Below are 23029 nucleotides of genomic sequence, written 5' to 3' on the forward strand. Positions count from 1 at the left end.
ACATCCGTATGCCATCCATATTTCATCCGTATTTTGTGGATCCATACTGTAGAAATGCTATGCCCAGCCCGTATTGCTCATGTGTTTGGTGATTAATAAGTTACTCTTTCTGTAAATGGTCCGAAAAAAAACGGATCAAATACGGAAACCATACAGATATGTTTAGTGCAATAACGGAACGGAAGAGGACTTAAATCAGAGAAAAAACAAAGATACAGAACAACAGATCAGTGAAAAACGGACCGCAAAACAACAACTGTCGTGTGCATGAGCCCTTAGTATGTGGTATCACAAAACAGTATTTGGTATCCCTGTAATCATAATAAGCTGTACAATATAATGAACACATTATTTATGGTGATTGGTAGATGGCAAAAAAATATGTATTTAGTGTTATGCCTGTGAAGAAAACAGCTTTTTAAGCACAGAAAATTTGGCCCTTCCAACACAGCAGGTCTGTTGTGTAATGGTAACTCTTCTGCCTGACGTACAGCAGGTCTGAAGTTCAAATCCTGATGAAGATTTTTTTAATAATTTCTACTGTAAAAGTCTATGCGCTGGAAGAGGACCCCTCTCCCAACCCATATCCAACACAGCTTCATTAGTATTCATTGCATTGAATATTATAATAATCACTGCATTGATGTTCCAATTGGAAGAGAAAGGAGAGGGAGAGACCTGATGCTACAGACACGATCACCATGCACTGGGATGTAAACACAGGGTGCAGGTCACAGATAGCAATTACGTTGGAGGAGTCAAAATGCACTCAGATCATTATCATCTGACTTATATAATGCAGTAAGGTTGACTAGTGATGTTATTTATCTATTTTTGTGTGCGGAACTGGAAAACCCCTTTAAGTGAAGTATGAAATAAGGCAGTTTAACTGGTATCTGAAACTTAACATTGCATCATTTAGTCTTCTACTTCACACAGAAATCTACAGATTTACTAAACCTAATAAATTGCATTTATAACTCTAACCCTAATACATATTTTCGAACCCTAATTAATTAGTATGTACACATTTTCTAACCCTAATACAATTACATTTCTAAACCTAACACATTTCATAACTGTAACCCTAATAAATGAATCTGTACTGATTTCCTAACCCCAACAAATAAGATCTCTACCCCAATACACATTTCATAACCCTAATACATGAATCGCGTTACTCATTTCCTAACCCCAATACATTTGATTTCTACTACTAGTACACATTTCATAACCCTAATAAATAAATCTGTGCCAACTTCCTAATCCTGGCCCTAATACTCAATTCCTAGCCTCACTTTCCAATCCTAACACTAATAAATAAAAAAGTAAAATGATTAAACCTAAAGTACATCATATTCTGATTTATTAACACATTGAAACCTGTGAAACCCAGATTAATTAAAATATAATAGAAAACATAGTGACTGATATTTAAAAAGATGGCATTGCACAATTTCAGTGTTTTATTTATCAGGGTTCAGAAAAATTTACATTAGGGTTATGAAATTTGTATTAGGATTAGGAGATGTCTATTAGGAGGAAAGATGTGCAGATTCATTTTATTAGGGTTAGGAAATGTTAGGGTTAGGTTTAGGATATGTGTACAGATTCCGGTAAAATTACCTTATTTCATACTTCATACAGAATGCCTGCATTTCATTCTTCGCCTGTAACATGCACCCTTTAAACAAAATTAAAAATTAAATTAAAATAAACATCAGATCTTTTTGTTTCTTTTGTTTCTATGCAGGGATTGAGTGACTTTTGCTCTGATCCAGATGCATTTGTGTTAAATCAAACCCAAGTGGTGACAAATATCAGTCCAGGTAAGACATTGATGTAAGTCTACTTTCACACTCGCGTTTTGGCTTTCCGTTTGCAAGATCCGTTCAGGGCTCTCACAAGCGATCCAAAACGGATCAGTTTGCATTCTAATGCATTCTGAATGGAAAAGGATCCACTCAGAATGCATCAGTTCAGTCTCCATTCTGTTTTGGAGACTGACACCAAAACGCTGCCTGCAACGTTTTGGTGTCCGTCTGATGAAACTGAGCCAAACGGATCCGTCCTGGCACACAATGTAAGTCAATGGGGATGGATCCGTTTTCACTGACACAATCTGGCACAATAGAAAACGGATCCGTCCTCCATTGACTTTCAATGGTGTTCAAGACGGATCTGTCTTGGCTATGTTAAAGATAATAAAAATGGATCCGTTCTGAACGGATGAAGACGGTTGTATTATCTGAATGGATCCGTCCATGACAAAACGCGAGTGTGAAAGTAGCCTTAGCCTTCATGACTACACGAATGTAAAGTTAGAGGACAATTGTTTCACATTAATCCGGATATTATATTCCCAGTATGACTTTATTATTTTATTTGAGTCCTTATAGCTTTAATGTTTAACTAGAGCTACTCAATCCTGCTATACAATGTATAGAGCGGAGTGTATTATAATGTGGCATTGTTGAGACTGAATTGTGATCCTCTTTATTTATTAGTAGTGGAAACCAGTAGAACCAGAGATCATCCCAGGAAGCACATGAGACATGAATAGGATATTGTTTCAGTTTTATTGTGAGGAGCCAAAATATTAAATTCCATCTGGAGTAAGAGCTGAGCAACTCGGGGGCCTTCCAGAATTCAATGCAGTATAAGTGGAGCAGATGGCTTATATAGGTCATTTGTTTAGTGTAGTGTTTGTAGTGTTTGTTGAATGCAGTTTTCATGGAATTATTAAATTATGGCAAATTGGATACATTAGTGGAAAGGGGATTAAGAAGAAGAGGTAATAGAGTCATTAAAGGGGCTGTCTTATCTTAGACATTGGTGGCATATCACTAGGATATGCCCCCTATCTCAGATAGATGCGGATACAAAATTTGGCACCCGCACCTATATCCAGAATGGCCTATGAAGTCATGCGTGGCATGCTCTCCATTAATTTCTATGAGAGTTGCGAAAATAGCCGAGCGGGCATGCTGACTACTGGGACGAGGGTCCTGCACCTCTCATATGAATGGAGTCATGGATAGGGGACAAACAGCTGATCAGCGGGGGTCCCAGGTATCAGACCCACACCGATCAGATACTGATGACCTCTAAGGGATAGGTCATCAATATTAAAGTCTTGGAAACTCCTTTAAACTTCATAGATTCTTTCTTTGCTGTTAAGTGCATTAGGTTTATTCCTACTGGACTATACATGAGGGTTAAAAAGAAACATCTAAAAATGAAAAAAAAAAAATGAAACAGTTTTTCAAATTGCCTTGCTTATAAATTTCCTACCATTTTGTGTCTCCAATTACACACTACAGACAATCCCTGTGTTATCTAATTTAGTAGACATACTCACTTCCCACTGGCTTCTACCTATTAATAGAGTTGAGCGGACACCTGGATGTTCGGGTTCGCTGAGTTCGGCCGAACTTCGCTAAAACGTTAGAGTTCGGGACCCAAACTTGACATGAACTCGATCCCCAACCCCAACCCCAACCCCATTGAAGTCCATGGGGACCCAAACTTTAGAGCACTAAAATGGCTCTAAAAAAGTCATGGAAAGGGCTAGAGGGCTGCAAATGGCATCAAAATGTGGTTTGGTAAGTGCTCTGCAAACAAATGTGGATATGGAAATGACTTAAAATAACATAAAATACGCAAAAATAAAAAATAATAATCTTGATCTAGGAGGAGGAGGTCCATATGGAGTAGGAGGTTGAGAAGGCGGTGGATGTGGCAGTGTAGGTGGAAGCAGCAGTGGAGGAGGTAGCCAACACTGTTTTTTTGTTTTGTTTTTTATTTTATTTTTAGTTATTTTTTTGTTTAAATTTGGGTAGACCCCAAAACATTGGGAAATATAAAAAATAAAACAAAGAGAAAGTGCGCTGGAATAGAACAATGGCTGGGTGAGGCCGGTATACATGTCTATTCTGCACAAGGTACGGACAAGTCCTGTGGGATCCATACCTGGTTCATTTTAATGGCTGTGGACAGGCGGCTGCGCTTGTCTGTGATAACCCCCTTCTGCTGTGTTAAACAAACGCTCAGACAATACACTGGCTGCAGGGAAGGCCAGCACCTCCAAGGCGTAAAGGGCAAGCTTAGGCCATGTGCCCAATTTGGAGACCCAGAAGTTGAAGGGGGCAGACCCATCAGTCAATACGTGTAGGCATGTGTACACATACTGCTCCACAATGTCGCACGTCCCCGTGACGTCCACGATCCAATTGGATATCTTCCCTATCAACTTTCAATGTTCATTTATGCGCCTACCAGGGTGAACACGGGTAACGGGGAATCAGGGTTCCATGCCGGAGAAGGAGCCTGAGAAAGGCATACCACATCCAAGGGAGGTCAATGGCTGAAATGTGATCGGGTGGAAATGTGGGACGTTATTAAATTAAATTCAGCACATGCGCCAGGCAAGGGATGTGCATCAAACCAGCTAGGCCCAGAGCTGCTACGAGATTTCGCCCATTATCGCACACCACCAGGCCGGGCTTGAGGCTCACTGGCACCAACCACTCATCTGTCTGTTGTTCCATGCCCATCCACAGCTCCTGCGCGGCGTGCGGTTTGTCCCCCAAACAGATAAGTTTCAAAACTGCCTGCTGTCGTTTACCCCTGGCTGTGCTGAAGTTGGTGGTGAAGGTGTTACGCTGACCGGATGAGGAGGCGGTAGAGGATGAGGAAGCGGAGTAGGAGGAGGAAGCAACAGGAGGCAAAGAGAAACGCCCTGCAATCCTCGGTGGTGGAAGGACATGTGCCAAACTGCTATCCGCCTTAGACCCAGCCGTCACTGCATTTACCCAGTGTGCTGTTAGGGAGATATAACATCCATGACCATGCTTACTGGTCCACGTATCTGTAGTTATGTGGACCTTGCCACAGATGGCGTTGCGCAGTGCACACCTGATTTTGTTCCCCACTTCGTTGTGCAGGGAAGGGATGGCTCGCCTGGAAAAGTAGTGGCGGCTGGGCACAACGTACTGTGGGACAGCCACCGCCATCAGATTCTTAAAACGGTCCTTGTCCACCAGACAGAATGACAGCATTTCAAAGGCCAGGAATTTTGAAATGCTGGCATTCAGGGCCAGGGATCACGGATGGGTTGGGGGGAACTTCCTCTTTCACTCCAATGTTTGGGAGATAGACAGCTAAACGCTTCCATGGGACATTGTGGAGATGCTCGATGACCGAGGTAGTGGTGTTGCTGCCACATCCTCTGTTTGCGGGGTGGCAGGTGCCACTGTCACTCCAGAGGGGGATGAAGAGGTTGAGACTGCAGCAGAAGAGGAAGCAGGAGGAGCCAGAGACCTTTCTTGGTTTTTGAGGTGTCTACTCTGTGACGAGGGTACCCCAAGTAGAGTCCCTTTTTTAAATACACACTCACAGGCCTAGAGGCCCCCTTTATACTGCTTTAAAAGAGAAATATTCCCTTGCTTGGAGCTGTGTCCTAGTAATTGAAAATGACACTTCCCCGTCATAAAGATAATGATGGGAGCTTCAAAAGCACCCCTGCCGAGGCTCATCGTAAAATACTGGATCCTGGGATAACATTAGCGAAACATTCTGACTACAATCCCAGCAGGGGACCAGAGAGAGATGGGAAAGTGACCTATTGAACCTTTGAGGGACTCAAACATAGTCATTTTTCATATCTCTGGTCGTAGGCATATTCTGCATTGGCTAAGGCCGGATTCAACCTCCGTGGACCAGTACGATCACGGAGATATCAAACAGTATGTTCTTATGCCCTTGGAAGGCTGAAAAGCAAGCTTTAAGCCGTCCTGGAGAACCACAAGCCCCAGCAGAGTCAAGTTTGGTCTTGTTAGACTCGTAAAATCATAAGGGTCATTAATACGTGAATGTCATAGCTGTAATTAGTGGTTCCACAGAACTGTGGGCTCAGCCAGAATAAGGACATTCTGGGCTGACCTTAGCTGGGTCATAAACCTTGCTGACACCTCCTCGACCCTGCCCACACTTTCGTACCATTGGTGGGCAGAACTGCTGGCAACTCCTGTTTTAGAACTGGTATAAGGTGCTGTCAGGGCATTGTATGGCAAGCTTGCCTTGCCTTAACACCTGGATTTATATCGCATTCTAAATGTCAGTGCTCAGGGTCCACTGATATTATACCAATCGGATTACACAACGGTTTCAAGGACTGAAACAGAGGAACTTAAATATACTTTTCATCCATTATCCCTTTTATTTTAACTGTCGTGAATTACTAGAACCTTAAATTATTATCTAGAATAGTAATTTTTCTGTAAATGTATATATGCACTGTTTTTCCTTTCACCTTCTATTAAAAGATTGAAAAATCCTATTTGCTAAGTCTTCCGTGTTCTAAGCAAAGGAATTAACGAATCCTGTCTCTGAAGAGAGTAAGGTTACCATTTTGTGTGAGAAAGGTCATTGTGATTGTTGCTTGGCTGAACGATTGCGATCGGTCAGCAAGCGGTAGCTGGTTGATTCCCTGCTTTGCGTGAGGGTGAGTAACCGGAAGTTAACCACCCCTTGTCATGTGCGGTATTCGTCTGCGTACAGGTACGTTCGTGACATACTCCACTGCAGCTCGTGCTTTAGACTTAGATGCCTGGTCATGCAGGTTGTGCTCAGGTTTAGAACGTTTATGCCTCGCTTCAGGCTCTGATTGCACAGCGTGCAAACCACTCGTGTCTTGTCGTCAGCACATTGTCTGAAGAACTGCCACGCCAGGGAACTCCTTGGAGCTGGCTTTGGTGTGTTCGGTCTCTTGGTGCGGTGGACAGTAGCAGGCGTACTGTCTAGGGGACGGCCGCTCCGCTTTTGCACCCTGCTCCCTCTTTTGCTGTGCTGGTGGCTCTGTGCGACCATCGCCTCTTCCTCCAAACTACACAGGTCACTCACATGACCTTGATTCCATGTGGGGTCAAGGACCTCATCGTCCTCCACATCATCTTCCACCCAGTCGTCACCCCTGCCCTCCTTGTCGGTCTGCACACTGCAGAAAGCCACAGCAGTTGGCACCTGTGTTTCGTCATCATCCGAGACGTGCTGCGGTGGTCCTCCCATGTACTCATCCTGAAACATAAGTGGTTGGCCATCGGTGCACTTAATCTCTTTCACTTCTGGGGCAGGGCTATGTGGATGGCCCTGCTAGCAGAGTCATCAAAAAGCAGAAGAGACTGCTGCATGACTAGGGGCTCAGAGTGCTTGGCTGATTTGCAAGGGGGTGAGGTGAAAGACTGATGGCCATGGGCTGCAGGTGCCAACTCTGATCTTTCAGCAGGGGACTGGGTGGGAGACAATGTGAAGGAACTGGAGGCACTGTCAGCCACCCAATCTACTAGCACCTGTACTTGTTCTGGCATCGCCATTCGTAGAGCGGCATTCGGCCTACTAAATAACGCTCAAGGCTCTGTCGCCTACCGCACATGAGGAAGGTGTTTAATTTGGGCATGTAGCTGGCACAGATCGACCACATCCTCTCCCTGCACAGATGGAAAAAAATATGATTGTGGGATGAGATGACTAGGGTTTGTTTGTAGCTTGAAACCATAGAGACATATAGGTTTGCATACTAGCTGTGCAGACAGTGGTAGGTTATTTATTACTTTTTTTTATTTTATTTTATGCACTTATATAGCGCTACTATATTCCGAAGCGCTTTACAGACATTAGCATCACACTGTCCCCAATGGGGCTCACAATCTAAGTTCCCTATCCACACTTTTGGAGTGTGGGAGGAAAGCGCAGTACCCAGAGGAAACCCACGCAAACACAGGGAGAACATACAAACTCCATGCAGATGCTGTCCTTGGTAAGATTCTAACTCAGGACCCCAGTGCTGCAAGGCACCAGCGCTAATCACTGAGCCACCGTACTTCTCTTTTATTTTAGATAAAAAATGTTTAAAGGTCTACACACTCTTTAACCCCTTCCCGACATATGACATAATAGTAAGTCATGGTGGTGCGTGCCTGATCACTGCAGGGGCCCAGCAGTCCCTAATAGCCCCGTCCCTGCTGTATCCGCCGGCATCGCTATAAAAGCCGCCGGATTAACCCCATCTATGCCGCGATCAGCGCTGACCGCAGCATAGAAGGTGCATGCGGTGGGTGAGGGAGCCCATCGGGTCCCCACACTGCTGTGGCAGGGACCCAATGGGTGACAAGGCAGCCCGATGCCATGCACAGGCTGCCCAATGCCTTGCACGGCATCGGGACCTGCCTTCTAGGCAACGTGTTAGGCTTCTTTCACACGGGCAAGTTTTCCACATGGGTGCAATGTGTGAGGTGAACGCATTGCACCCGCACTGAATTTCTATGGGGCTGTGCACATGAGCCGTGATTTTCTCGCATCACTTGTGCGTTGCGTGAAAATCGCAGCATGCTCTATATTGTGCATTTTTCACACAACGCAGGCCCCATAGAAGTGAATGGGGATGCGTGAAAATCGCAAGCATCCGTAAGCAAGTGCGGATGAAGTGCGATTTTCACGCATGGTTGCTAGGAGATGATCGGGATGGGGACCCGATCATTATTATTTTCCCTTATAACATGGTTATAAGGGAAAATAATAGCATTCTTAATACAGAATGCTAAGTAAAATAGGGATGGAGGGGTTAAAATTTTTTTTTTTTTTATTAAACTCACCTCATCTCTTCTGTCTTCTTCTTTGATGACCTGGGAGGAAAAGGACCTTTGTGCTGTCACTGCACTCATCACATGGTCCATCACATGATCTATCACCAAACATAATTTTGTTTTCAAAAATGCTTTATTATGTAAAACTGAAACAAACAACGAAAGTAGACATATTTGATATCATTGCGTCTGTAACAACCTGCTCTATAAAAATAGCACATGATCTACCCTGTCAGATAAATGTTGTAAAAATAAAAAATTTAAATGGTGCCAAAACAACAATTTTTTAATGAAAAATCATATGTACCCCCAAATAGTACAAATAACACTGGCACCTTATCCCCTAGTTTCCAAAATGGGGTCACTTTTTGGGAGTTTCTACGTAAGGGTGCATCACGGGGGCTTCAAATGGGACATGGCATCATATGGTGCTTCTTTTCTTCTGCGCCCTGCCGTGTGCCCTTACATCAGTTTACGACCAGTGGGGTGTTTCTGTAAACCGTTTTGTTTGGCTGTTAACCCTCAATGTGTTAAAGAAAAAAATGGATTAAAATGGAAAATCTGCCAAAAAAGTGAAATTTAGAAATTTCATCTCCATTTTCCTTTAATTCTTGTGGAACACCTAAAGGGCTAACAAAGTTTGTAAAATCAGTTTTGAGTAACTCGAGGGGTGTATTTTCTACAGTGGGGTCATTTATGGGGGGTTTCCACTATGTAAGCCCCACAAAGTGACTTCAGGCCTGAACTGGTCCTTAAAAAGTGGGTTTGGTAAATTTTCTTAACACTTTCTGTTTTAAAAGCAGGGAAATTGAAATTAAAAAAATTACAAATTTGCAAAAAAATTTGTAAATTTGGGATTTTTTCATAAATAAAGGTGAAATATATTGACTCAAATTTATGACTATCACGAAGTACAATGTGTCACGAGAAAACATTCTCAGAATGGCTTGGACAAGTAAAAGTGTTCCAATGTTATTACCACATAAAGTGACACATTTGCAAAAAAAAGGCCTGGGCAAGAGGCTGAAAACTGGCCCGGGGTAGAAGGGCATAGGTGTATACATTGGGTATAAACAAAGAAGAGCAATTTATGGAGTAGAGGGGACACTGATATGTTGTGGCTGAGAAAAAAAAGTTAAATAATTACATTATTTCTAGGACATGTTCAGATAGTTGCTCTTTAACGCAGATTTCAGCAATTATTCTGCACTGAAATCCACATGGAAACTGCATGTATTACTCCATTCATTGCTTTCAGTTGGAATCCGCCATTGTTCATACAGAGTATTATTTTTGGATGTGCGGATGTGAAATCTGCGTTTCAGAAAAAAAGAATTGCCGTTCATGTTCTTGAAGTGCTCTCCCATGAACACTGTGATCCAAATGTGGATTAGCCCCATTGAATGAGGCTCACCATGCGGATGCAGTGGAAACCTCAAATCTGAAGCTGAAATCCAAGGCTAATTGAAAGATTTCTGCTGTGGATTTTCTTTTTCACTATCTTAACATACTGTATGCTTACTGTTTACATATAGATATAATCAACATAAAAGTTGAGTAATGTTGTGAACACATTACATTTCTAGTCATACACTGATCATCAGTTGTATTCTATAATCCATCACAAAGATCAGCAAAACTCCAACAGCTAGCACTAAGCTAAGATCTTATAATGCAATGTCCAAAAAATTAGATTAGAATGAAGAATGTGAGATCAGAGTCCTACAAAATTCTGAATTTAGTGTGGGTGACAACAGACTGTGAGACATACTGTAACTAAGGTTCACAGCAAGATAAGTAAGGCAATGAAATAATATATTACTCAACTTTAGATCTACATACAAACCACAAACTGCCTTAAAGCTGCTCTCCAAGACATTAACCCTGATGGCCTTTTTTTAGAAAAGGCCATCAATGTTTGATCAGTGGTAGTCCAACCTCTGGGATCAGCACAGTAAGGGAGCCATAGCACTCATGCAAGTGAGTGTGAGGATCTTCAGCACCAGACATTTACAAGGATGACTGGCTGTGCCTACGTAACCAAAAAAGGTCATGTGAGTACCATAGCCCCTTCACTGTGCTGTTTCACAGGGATCTTGAAAGAAAATAACATCAAAGTTAAAGTCCTGCAGAATCTAGTGGGATAAAAAAAAATTATATGAGGGTTCTCATCTCACAAATCCCCGTTGCTGCTCTGATGCTTCCCGCCTTCCTGCTGGTCTTCTCTTCCTGATCCCTGTTCAATATGAAGAAAATTTTTGGAGATGCCTGTTTAGCCAATTACTGGACCTGCCAATTGCTGGATTGGTGCATAAAACAATGCATTTTTTTTTTACCCATTCCACCCTGGTTCAACATGCAGAAAATGATTGGAGATGCCTGCTTAGCCAATCATTGGACCTGCCAATTGTTGGAACAGAGAGGTAAAACAATGCAGATTTTTTTTTACCCATTCTGCCCATAATATAATTTTAAAATATTCCATCAGATAGCCCCTTTAAAGGGTCTTAATATTCATAGAAAACATTTTTTTATTTTTAGATGTTTTTCTTTTTGATTTTGGTAGTACTATACTATTAAAAATGAAATGCAAAAATATTGTCTTTCTCTAGCAGTCAGCACAGAGACATGAAAATCCTATATACTGTAGATAAGTAATCCATTGCCAGTTTCCCGCTGCTGTGAGGGGAAGATGTTACCTGAAGAGTAATCTTGATTATTAACAGTAGGTGTGGACGAGGACGAGATAAAGAGGCCCACAGAAGAGCATTTCTTGTAATGTGTGATGTTGAATGATGGTGACTGTTCTGAGTGAGAAAATTAAGTGAGGCTGTTGGCTGTGATAAAAGTCCAAACATAGAGGAAGTTAGAGAAGCTGGACTGGAAGTAGAATACATAGAGTGAATTCAAAAATGATATCCAGAAAACCATCCACTTGGTTTTTAAAAAAAATTAAAATAAAAAATGCATAGAATATTCACATATAGGTTGTTAATATATGCTAAAAATGTTTTTGAGGCCGGGTTCGGCTGATGTTCTTATATTCATTAAAGTCAATAAAAAGAACCTATTAAAAAATGTTCCTTCTAATGTAAGCGAGCAGGGTACATCGCTCTTTCTTGTGAATATAAATTTGCTCCATGTGGCAGCGAGATTTTCATTCTGTGCTTCTTATTGTGTGGCAGTCTCTGCAGATTCCTTTTGTACAATGAATTATAGCTTACCTAAACTTCCGGATTATGAGTCTGGACGGTTTTGTTGTGTACATTGTATTGGTGCACTGTACACTTTGATTTATTTTCACTCACTGGTGAGTCCATTCTAACAACTTTGTTCTCTAAACATTTCTTAACATACTATTTTATGTTTTGTGTTAATTTCAGATATTTTACAGTATTACATCTCCTGTAACCAAGAAGTTACAAACCCATTCCGCCAGGTACAGTTATCTGTTGTCATCATTCATGAACATCAGTAATAACTTAAAGTGCACCTATCATTATTTTGTGAATAAATCGGGAGAAAGTACCACCTTCCTTACCGTCCAGCAGCCGGTTCACCTTTCCTTGCCTTCAGACTCCCCTCGAGAATAGAATGAAAATAGAAGATGAGGAGGAGGGAGATGCAGCTGCAGCTTCTCATTCATTGTTTAGAGTATGAGGAGTAAAAGGGAGGTGGGATAGCAGGGGTAGACATCCGATTGCCTCAAAGCACACAGCACAGCTCTTACATCACACCAGGAACATCTCATCCTGGTATGGACGCAGGTTACACACAATGTTTATGGCAGTACAACACCTAATACACATCTATAGCAGTCGAAGAAGGGGTTGTAATGAGAGGTAGGCTTTATGTATTTTTTTTTTACTTTAGTGACTTTGAAAAGCAATTCTCTAAAGGGGGAATATCTTGTACACACAGCATAGAGAAACCATAGAATAGGTTATACAGAGATGCAGAGAACTCCAGGTGCATCCATTGACCATGATAAGCTGATGAGAGCACTTGCTGGCTGAAGAGATCGGCACAAACATACCTTTTAAGGAGCTTTTATCATAGGGGTTAATCTGAATATGCACTTTTACTCTTCCACATTCTGCTGTGGCAAGTGCCCAGATGGCAGAGCTTCACAGTGATGTGCTCTCTGATCTCTATATTGAGCTGCTTTACAGCCCTTCTTCTCCACTCTTAGCATCTGAACTACAGATGTCACTCAGAGCAGAGATATTGGGAAGCAGTTCACTGCAAAGAGCACTTCAGAGTGATGCTCCTCTTCCTCATGAGCTCTTGCATGAGCAGAATCTTGAAGAATAAAAATTCATATTCACCCTACTCCTGACAATAAAAGCTGCACAAAAGGTATAATTGTCCAGCTCTACCCAGCCCCTACCTAGTGCGGTCAGCAGTTTACTATGGTCAAAACTGCTGGCAGACTCCTTTTACTATGACAAATATGACACAATGGCCAATATACCTCTATGCACACATTCACACTAATTTTTGTATACAGAGACTGACCATGTCACAGAGAGCACTCTCCAACATTCACCCTCAACTTTATGGATTGGAAAGAGAAGCAGTACCACAATTTCCAGTGGCAGAGGTAAGATGGGACTGATCAAGAACACTATAGATATAGAGGTCTTTTCTACTAATAAGGCTTACCTTTAAATAATAATGTGGATGTCTTTAGACTAAGGGCTCATGCACACGATCCTGTCCATATTGCGGTCCGCAAACCTCCGATCCAAAAAATACTAGTACATTCCATGTGCAATCTGCATTTTCTCACTTCCATAAATAGAAATTAATATTCTTGTCTGCAATACGGACAAGTATAGAACATTTGCCGAATGGACATACAGATGCGGGATGTCATCCGTGTGCTGTCCGTTCTTTTTTCAGACCCATAGAAATGAATGGGTCCATGTGCAAGCCACAAAATATGTGGATAGGACACAAATGCAAAATATGGTTATGTGTATGAGCCCTAATGCAGCTTTGAATTGGAAATTACTTTTTATACAATACAATTCAGTCGATTATCGGCCCATGTAAAAGATATAAACTAATTATGTCTTTACTTTCCAACCAGAGACACTTACTAGTGGTCCAAGCCATGTTGAATACAACAGAGGGGAACTTCCACCATCTCATAGCTCTCTTGAACTGCCGTGGGCTCCATAAGGTAAGAAAACGCAGAAAATGTGTCTGTAGCATAAGCATACCAAATCTCCTACTACAGACTTTCTTCCTTATGAGGGGTGGGGTAGATCTTAGCAGATCAGTCTGCATCACAATGGTGTAGCCTCATAGCTACTGTATTTGTACAATGTAGTCAGAGCACTGACATCCCGATATACTGTATATATACGGTTTACACTAGTGTCTATTTTAAAAGGCTAGTAGTAAATTTGAGAATGCTTGTATGGATCTTGTATCTTGAATTTGTCAATGTTGAATGTGTCTATTTTAAAATGCTAGTAGTAAATTTGAGAATGCTTGTATAGGTCTTTTATGTTGAATTTCTTTCTTCTTTTTTTTTTAGGACTATGTGGATGCCCTCAAAGGACTATGTTATGATGGCATGGAAGGAATCCTGTTTCTATTACTATTCTCTTTCCTTTCCGCTCTCTCTTTTACGGCTGCTGTATGCAGTCTGCCCCGTGCATGGAAACGGTTTCAGAACAGGTAGGTGGCACCAAGAGGCTCTTCTTACGCCCCTTAATCCGTGACACCATCATACTGCCTGATTTATGGTTGGCTTGGTTAGCACTATTCATGGCGTGACTGACTCCCATTCCCCAGATATTCTTTATCTAATAAATGAGAGTGCATGCAGTCATCTCTTAGATTGCTTTATTAATGCAGAACAGGATTATTAGATTATAGGATGAATGGCTATGCAGTTTTAAGCATATGTAGAGCATTATATGAGAAACAAGGTCATGCAAGATACTTTGTCATTTTTTTTATATGACTCTTAAAATGAATGTCAGCCCTGAAACAGCCCACAAACTAGAGTATGCGGTGTACAGTGTAAGTGAAGCGGAGTCTGGTTATGTAATTTTTATCTTCATATTCACTTGTGTGCTGATGATGTGCTCCAACAAACCAGCAGTATAATGTATTGAGAGGACTCCCACGCTCATGCACATAAGGGCTAATTTAGACGACCATATGTGTTTTGCGGCCTGCATGTGTTTTGCGGCCGTGTGCGTTCTGCATTTTGCCAGCCCTATGATAGAAATGCCTAGGACATGCTCTATCTTTTTTGCGGAATGGACGTAGGGATGCGGAGATACACTGTGTAGAGGAGATAGAGAGGACTCAAAGAGGAGTCTTCACAATGTATGTTACTGCTGGTTTGTGGGAGCACAGCATCAGGATGAAAGTGAGTATTATGATAAAAATTACATAATCAGACTAAGCGCCATTTACACTATACGCCGCTTACTTTAGTTTAGGGGTGTATTGTTGCTGACAGATTACCTTTACGAATTGATATATATGTAGATACACTGTATATTTTTAGATACAGAAAAGAGCTTTAAATGGTCACTGTGCTTTCAATAAACCTTGCATAAATCAATAGCAAATGGTGATACAATAAACTTTGTCATATATTTTATCAGAGAAAAAAATGCCTCTTTCTCCACTTTTCAGGCTCTCTCCCCCTATATTCAGCATCTTGAGAGGGTGAAACAGACTTTCAGCTCACTAAATCATCAGATTACATGCTGCTTGTAGAAGTCTATGGAACGAGTCTATAGAGAGAATGTTCTCAAGACAGAGAATATTTTTTTTTTTGGGGGTGGGGGACTGATAAGTGGAGATAAATGCATTTTCTGATAAGATATATTACGTTCATACGTTTGTATTAGTACGTTGAAAATTTAGGAGCGGAATCAGCATCACAATTCTATGCATTCTCCATGCGTTTTTTTTTATGCAATTATTTGTTTGAAGCTATTTTTGGTGTGATTTTTTATATGGTTTGTAGGCTTCCCATTGATTTCAATGGGAATTTCCATTTGGAATCCACACCAAGAATGTGTTCAGCAATTTGGATTAAAATGAACACATGGGAAAAAGATTACATGATCAGTGGTTTCACGTAAAACTTAATACAAGGTTACAAATATATGATCAAGATCGTTTCCAGTGTATTTCCTTCCGGAATTCTGTGATTGAAGTCATATAAACATCTCTATGATCAGAAAGTTAAGGCAAAAAGAAAACACATATCTCATAGTATGCACATCAAGATCAAGCCAAACGTACATAAGATCTGTATCTATGGTATCACAACGGGGAATAAAGGGCAAAAAATTAGCAAAATTACATATACAGTATACAGTACAGACACACCTTCTCATTCAAAGAGTTTTCTTTATTTTCATGACTATGAAGGCATCAAAACTATGAATTAACACATGTGGAAATATATACATAACAAACAAGTGTGAAACAACTGAAAATATGTCATATTCTAGGTTCTTCAAAGTAGCCACCTTTTGCTTTGATTACTGCTTTGCACACTCTTGGCATTCTCTTGATGAGCTTCAAGAGGTAGTCCCCTGAAATGGTCTTCCAACAGTCTTGAAGGAGTTCCCAGAGATGCTTAGCACTTGTTGGCCCTTTTGCCTTCACTCTGCGGTCCAGCTCACCCCAAACCATCTCGATTGGGTTCAGGTCCGGTGACTGTGGAGGCCAGGTCATCTGGCGCAGCACTCCATCACTCTCCTTCATGGTCAAATAGCCCTTACTTTCAAAGTTTTCCCAATTTTTCAGCTGACTGACTGACCTTCATTTCTTAAAGTAATGATGGCCACTCATTTTTCTTTACTTAGCTGCTTTTTTCTTGCCATAATACAAATTCCAACAGTCTATTCAGTAGGACTATCAGCTGTGTATCCACCTGAGTTCTCCTCAACGCAACTGATGGTCCCAACCCCATTTATAAGGCAAAAAAATCCCACTTATTAAACCTGACAGGGCACACCTGTGAAGTGAAAACCATTTCAGGGGACTACCTCTTGAAGCTCATCAAGAGAATGCCAAGAGTGTGCAAATTAGTAATCAAAGCAAAAGGTGGCTACTTTGAAGAACCTAGAATATGACATATTTTCAGTTGTTTCACACTTGTTTGTTATGTATATAATTCCACATGTGTTAATTCATAGTTTTGATGCCTTCAGTGTGAATCTACAATTTTCATAGTCATGAAAATAAAGAAAACTCTTTGAATGAGAAGGTGTGTCCAAACTTTTGGTCTGTACTGTATATATATATATGTAATTTTGCTCATTTTTTGCCCTTTATTCCCCTTTGTGATACCATAGATACAGATCTTATGTACGTTTGACTTGATCTTGATGTGCATACTATGAGATATGTGTTTTCTTTTTGCCTTAACTTTCTGATCATAGAGATGTTTATATGACTTCAATCACAGAATTCCAGAAGGAAATACACTGGAAACGATCTTGATCATATATTTGTAACCTTGTATTAAGTTTTACGTGAAACCACTGATCATGTAATCTACTTATTTGGATATAAGTTGTAACTTATTTTTTTGTCTGTATATTACAGTCTGATGAAGGCCTATGTATATGGCCGAAACGTCACGTGTATAATTGCTGCACCTTCAATTAAAAATTATTCTTATTGCACCGCATATTACTGGAGTTCTCTATTCACCTCTTTATTTGATGTAGCCAATTTGTGGGCCAAACCAATATTTATTATCAACATGCAGAGTGAATCGGTGATCATGAGCATACCTGCATTTGTGATGTATGGTTAGTGTTTAAACTATAGTGATCGAAAACTGTTTCTTCTTGGTTCCAGGGACCTGGATTATGATGATATGGACGAGGACGACCCTTTTAACCCCCAGGCACGTAGAGAGATGCTGCGCACGGCAGGCAGACCGCACCTGCCCAGTTTCTATAGTTACAGCAGTAGCTGCGGCAGCCACAACAGCGTGCGGGTCTCGGCCCCGCCTATATCCAACGCCCCCGTCTCACAGTACATGTGAGTAGCCGCAGACACAGGCCGGCAGCCACATGGGGGCTTTTTTTTTCCTTAAAAAAGCCATTAATATTAATATGTTATTCCTGCAGAGAGACCCGCAGTCGAATGCTGCTGTGCTCTGCTCTTAATGTTAGCACAATATAAAAAAAAAAAACATTTGAAGCTTATCGTGTATAACTGGAACATATAGATCCATAGGAAAAGCGGGCTTTTATAATATTTCCATATAGTGACATATTAATAAAGGAACTGTAAGACATGCTCCCTCCCCTTCAATTGTAGCATATGGTTACCCTCTGCAGAGGCATCACCCCAAAGCAAAATCTGAAACAGCCCTGTCCCCCACCTGCCATGTTTCATGTCTTAGGTGACAATAGGGGTTTTGGGCCATCTCGGGCATTGGGTATGATGGCCACCTCTACATCTCCTACAGCTATGCCTCTGGCCCTTTGATCATACCATTACAGCGGCAGAAATGTGTCCGATATGCTGCTAGTGGCAGAGTACCTGCATCTCGTCAGGTTTGCCCGTTAAACTAACACATTGATGCCCATGTCTGCTGGTTTGATACCATAAAGTGTAAGGATTTTCCAGATGTACATTACAAATTTGTCCCAAACATAATCCAGTCAATTGACTTTTGGCTACATTACCGTATACTGGGGTATTAAGGGGTTAAATTCCAATACATTCAGTATATGTCATAGGGTATTAAATTCAGTGTTCCTGCAGCGCATCAATAGGCATACCGTAGGTTGCTTTAGAAAAGTCCTGTACATACTATATGTAGTACAGGCTGCTGTAAAGAGCATCCTGTGTTCTGCTGACAGATTTTCAGGCACCAGCTAGAAATGAACTATCCCTGCGGCTTCCCTGCTCTATTAATCACAAGTTACCAAGGAGATGCTACAAATGCAAGGAGATACCAAAGAGATACTACAAATGCAATTCCCTACTAATCAAGCAAAAGTTGCGCAAGGAGGAACCTACTTCATATAATGTTATCAGTGTGGGAACCAGTGGACCCACTAATGCCTAGGAAGGAAGGCCCATCGTAGTGTTGTGTATAGAATTGTAACACTGGACAGAGGCATCTTCATTCTAGGTACTGAGGGGGTTCCAGTGGCCAGAATGCTGCTGATCAGACGTTCTAGGAATAGCCTATCGCCATCTAGCCAGAAAACTGTTTATAGGGAGCCTATTGTCAGGCAATTCACCGTTAGATCAGGCACAATGCCTTGTAGGGCTAGTGCATTTGAACATAATGATACCTTTCACTTCTTCATTCTGGAGAAAAAGTTTATCTATTCTGTCGCCCCTTTAATCTTCCTTCTAGGAATCAAAGCGGTTTGTTCAGTTAAGTGCACAGAGTTAAGTGCACAAAGGGCGGGCCCAAGCAACTCTGTTCACCCTTGCTCCTCCTGTTTCCTGTGCTAGATCCCCTTTCTTCTTAACTGACAGGATGAGGCAAGATGACAGTGCTGGAACCAGGCCCTGTCAATCAGGAAGGAGAGGGAGGGGCTGGTAGAGAAAGCAAGAGGAACAAGAGTGGACAGATGGCCTGGGCCCACGCCTACAAGGCACAGTGAATTTCCTGGGGACAGATTCCATTTAAGTAGAGACTAAATCAGAAAATGTATCATTTCCAGGGACAGCACGGTGGCTGGTTAGCACTGGTGCCTTGCAGTGATGCGTCCTAGGTTCAAATTGACCAAGGACAACATCTGCATGGAGCTTGTTCTTGTGCGGGTTTCCGGTTTTCTCGCAAAGACATAGGAAATCTAGATTGTGAGCCCCACTGGGGATAGCGAGTCATGATAACATCTGTAAAGCGCTGCGGAATTGGTCAACGCTATGTAAGTAAAATAAATTTCCAGAAAAAGTGCTACTTTTGCCCACTACAGTTTTTGCTATGGCAGCTCAGCTCCATTCACTTCAATGGCACACGCCCTGGGTAACAGTGGCACTGTTTATTAAATATTTGTTGAACCTTACATAACCTATTTAATCTGTATTAGATAAATGTTGCAATAAAAAATATACATAGAACAATAGCCTTGATTCACATATATACGCGATATACAAAATAAAATGTTAGCCAGTTAATGGGGTGGTCCAAGATTTTTTATATTGATCGCCTATCCATCAGTATCTGGGGCATCAGTATCTGATCGGTGCGGGTCCGACTCCAGGCACCCCAGCCAAACAGCTGCTTGAAGAGCCGCGCCCTCTACTTGTGCCTTTTATGTATGTTTATCGATGACATGGTCTAGGTGCAACTCAGTCCTATACAAATGAATGGGGCTGAGCTGTAATACAAAGCATGGCCATTATCCAATGGACAACATCCCCAACAGCTGATTGGCGGGGGGCTCAGGATTTGGACCCTCGCTGATCTGATATTGATGACCTATCCTGAGGATAGGTAATCAATATTAAACACCTAAAAAAGATAAATCTAAAATATATCCAAAAAAGATACATAGATGCGGTATAAATACCAGATACAGCACATCATCATACAGACATACTTCTCACAAATGGATGTTTTTCCTGTTTTGTTATGAGCTTTTGTGTCTCCCCTTTTTTCTCCCTCTAGGAATCAAAGCGGTTTGTTCAGTGGCAATCCTCGATATGAAAATGTCCCCTTGATTGAGAGGCAGTCCCCGCCCCCTTCGGTAAGTAGAAATACTGTTAGAGTTATTTTTTTATACATTTTGTATGTTGTTTCAGCAAAGATTCATCTTTGAAGAGGCTATGGGAGAATATTAGAGAATTATAGATGACTGCTGCTCTGATACAAAGGTCCCCCAAATCATTTGCTGGGTATTAACTGTAATCCATAGGCTCCCCCTAGTGGCAGCTTCAGATAGCCAGGATATATAAAAACAGAGGCCCAACCCCTATAATGTTCTATGACCTGGGGCAGTGCCCAAACTGTTGGTCTGCTGCTGCTACTGTACACAGCTTGTAATGAACCAATGGGCTAAATGATGGATGGAATTTTAATTGTCCTAAAAAGCTGCTCTAATATTGGATTGCTTCTCCTGCTAACGTACTGGGAGATTGTAATTTAAGCAATTTCTGGACATATCAGTAGATTCTGCAAAAGTTTGACACAGCTGAGCCTATGTGTTTTCAATAAAGTTGATGGAAATATCTGTCCAAACATCTACTTTGAATCCTTCTTCTAACAAGGCTCACATTTATAAGAATACATGAATAAAACATGACGACTCGAGTGAAACATGGTTTGTTTTAAAATATCAAATTATATTTAATTATTCTCAGCATTTAAAATCAGTATCCCACATCTCCAAACTCAAGTGGAAAGGAAGATAACATCTATGGTGAGGTTTGTTGAGGTTTTTGTTCCTTAGGTCTAATTCACATGTTAAAGGGGTTATCCAAGTTCTATAATGGTGCCCCATATGCCTGGGCCCATCACAGAGGTTGTACTTACAACCCCGGCACCCGCGTCGCTTCTCATACTGGCACGGCTGTCACTACATCTCCCCGTTCCGCGGAGGGTTAGCCAATAGCAGGTCGCCTCAGGAACGCACCTCCCTAGCATCACCCGCGATTCTAGGGAGACACGTCCCTGTCGCGGTTTGCTATTGGCTGCCCCCCCCCGGCACTGGATGTTTTCATGCAACAGATGCAACAGCGGCCCGTGCCATGCCGGTATTACAACCTCTGTGAGGGGCAAATGGGGGGCATTATAGAACTTGGATAGCCCCTTTAAGGCATTTGAGGTCCATAGTGACATCGCATTCAGAGACATATATTTTTCTATTAAAGTAGCCTTGTGAGGGATTGTTTTATTTATTTTTTCCAGAATGAGTTGTAGTTTTTATTTGCCCCTTTTTGGGTTACATATAATTTATTGACTCATTTTTATAAATTTTTAGGGGGAATGGAAAAAAAGCAAATCCACCATCACTGTTTTTGTTATGCCATTTCCCCAGTGGCATAAATAATATGCTAACATTATTAGGTGTTCTTGCATGGCAAGACCACTTACTGTTATCTCACATATATATATTCTTATTATTATTGCCAAATTTACCACCCTAACTCCTCCCACAGATTTTACACTACATAGACAGTAATATACCGAAACGTGCGGATTGTTCTTGATTGGTGTGCTATTACTTTGTGGAACATTTCGCTGTGGTTCACGAAATATCTGCGTTTTTGTGGCAAAATTCGTCCCATAGGAATGAATGGCGGAATGTTCAAAACTAGAGTAGGAGCTGACAAAAGCTAGAGTGTGAGCTGAAAAATCAGGACATGATTTCTAAACTACCACCACTCCCTCATTTTCAAGCTCACCTACACAAATCTTATATCAATGTTCAGCTATCCCTGCCGCCATTAAAAATGTCCACGGCTAAGTCATAGTCCTGATAGTTTTCACAATATGACCATTTATTTGCAACTCACGCCGCCCATCGACATTCATTAAAACTCCACTCTAGCTACCTCAAATTTGAAGGGCAATTTCTAAACTGCGACTGTGCCTTCATTTTTAATATTTCAGAGACATACTATGTAGGTCTGGGTCTTGTGATTCCCACAATATAAAGCTCTTCGCTGTAGGATTTATAATTTTTAAACTACAACCATTTGAAGATGGCAACCGCCAGTGAAGTGAGCAAGTTGGAGCAGTTTGTTTTTAACCGCTCTTCTCTGCCCTTGCTATAGAGTGAGTTGCCATAGGAACCAAGGTGTGTGAGCAGCCAACAGAGTGACAAAAGCTAGAGTGTGAGCTGAAAAATCAGGACATGATTTGTAAACTGCCACCACTCCCTCATTTTCAAGCCCACCTACACAAATCGGCTGCTAATGTTTTAAAAAATGTATGTTTTAATTTAACTGTGAAGCACTTTGGGCAACAACATTGCAATTAATTGTGCTATATAAATAAATAAAAGTTGAAATGCATTTCTCTATCAAGCCTGCCATGTGCACTTTTTAAATTTGTTCAATCAATTGGTTAGTGTAATGTTTACTATCTTTACTCACTCCAAACACTCCACACAGTTACTCTGTCCACTCCATAAAGTTGCTCTGCCCAGTCCAACCTTTCCACAGTTACTCCAGCCACTCCAACCAGTTACTCCACCCACTCCAGTTGTAGACTACTGGTGGAGGCAAGAACACTTTTCTAGTTCTGTATGTCCTTACAAATGTGACAGTGCCTTTATGTATTTTTTTTTATGTTTAAAACAGTAAAATATTTTTTGTAATTAAAGGGGTTCTGCAGTTTGTTTGAACTGATAATCTATCCTCTGGATAGATCATCAGCATCTGACCGGCGGGGGTCCGACACCCCGGACACC

General features: G+C 41.3%; 1 protein-coding gene across 2 annotated transcripts in view; it reads left to right on the plus strand.

The window, feature by feature from the left end:
• Nucleotides 1-23029, plus strand: part of TTYH1 (tweety family member 1) — a 203729-nt gene that overhangs the window by 176426 nt on the left and 4274 nt on the right. The window contains exons 7-13 of one of the 2 annotated variants that reach the window (XM_040432833.1): nucleotides 1754-1829; nucleotides 12026-12081; nucleotides 13153-13245; nucleotides 13738-13830; nucleotides 14191-14333; nucleotides 17499-17684; nucleotides 20284-20362. In XM_040432833.1, the coding sequence (XP_040288767.1) occupies nucleotides 1754-1829; nucleotides 12026-12081; nucleotides 13153-13245; nucleotides 13738-13830; nucleotides 14191-14333; nucleotides 17499-17684; nucleotides 20284-20362 (726 nt within the window). The remainder of the gene's footprint in view (nucleotides 1-1753; nucleotides 1830-12025; nucleotides 12082-13152; nucleotides 13246-13737; nucleotides 13831-14190; nucleotides 14334-17498; nucleotides 17685-20283; nucleotides 20363-23029) is intronic. The other variant, XM_040432839.1, reaches the window with a different exon arrangement.

The sequence above is a fragment of the Bufo bufo genome, chromosome 1 (genome assembly GCF_905171765.1).
Source record: "Bufo bufo chromosome 1, aBufBuf1.1, whole genome shotgun sequence".
Lineage (NCBI taxonomy): Eukaryota > Metazoa > Chordata > Amphibia > Anura > Bufonidae > Bufo > Bufo bufo.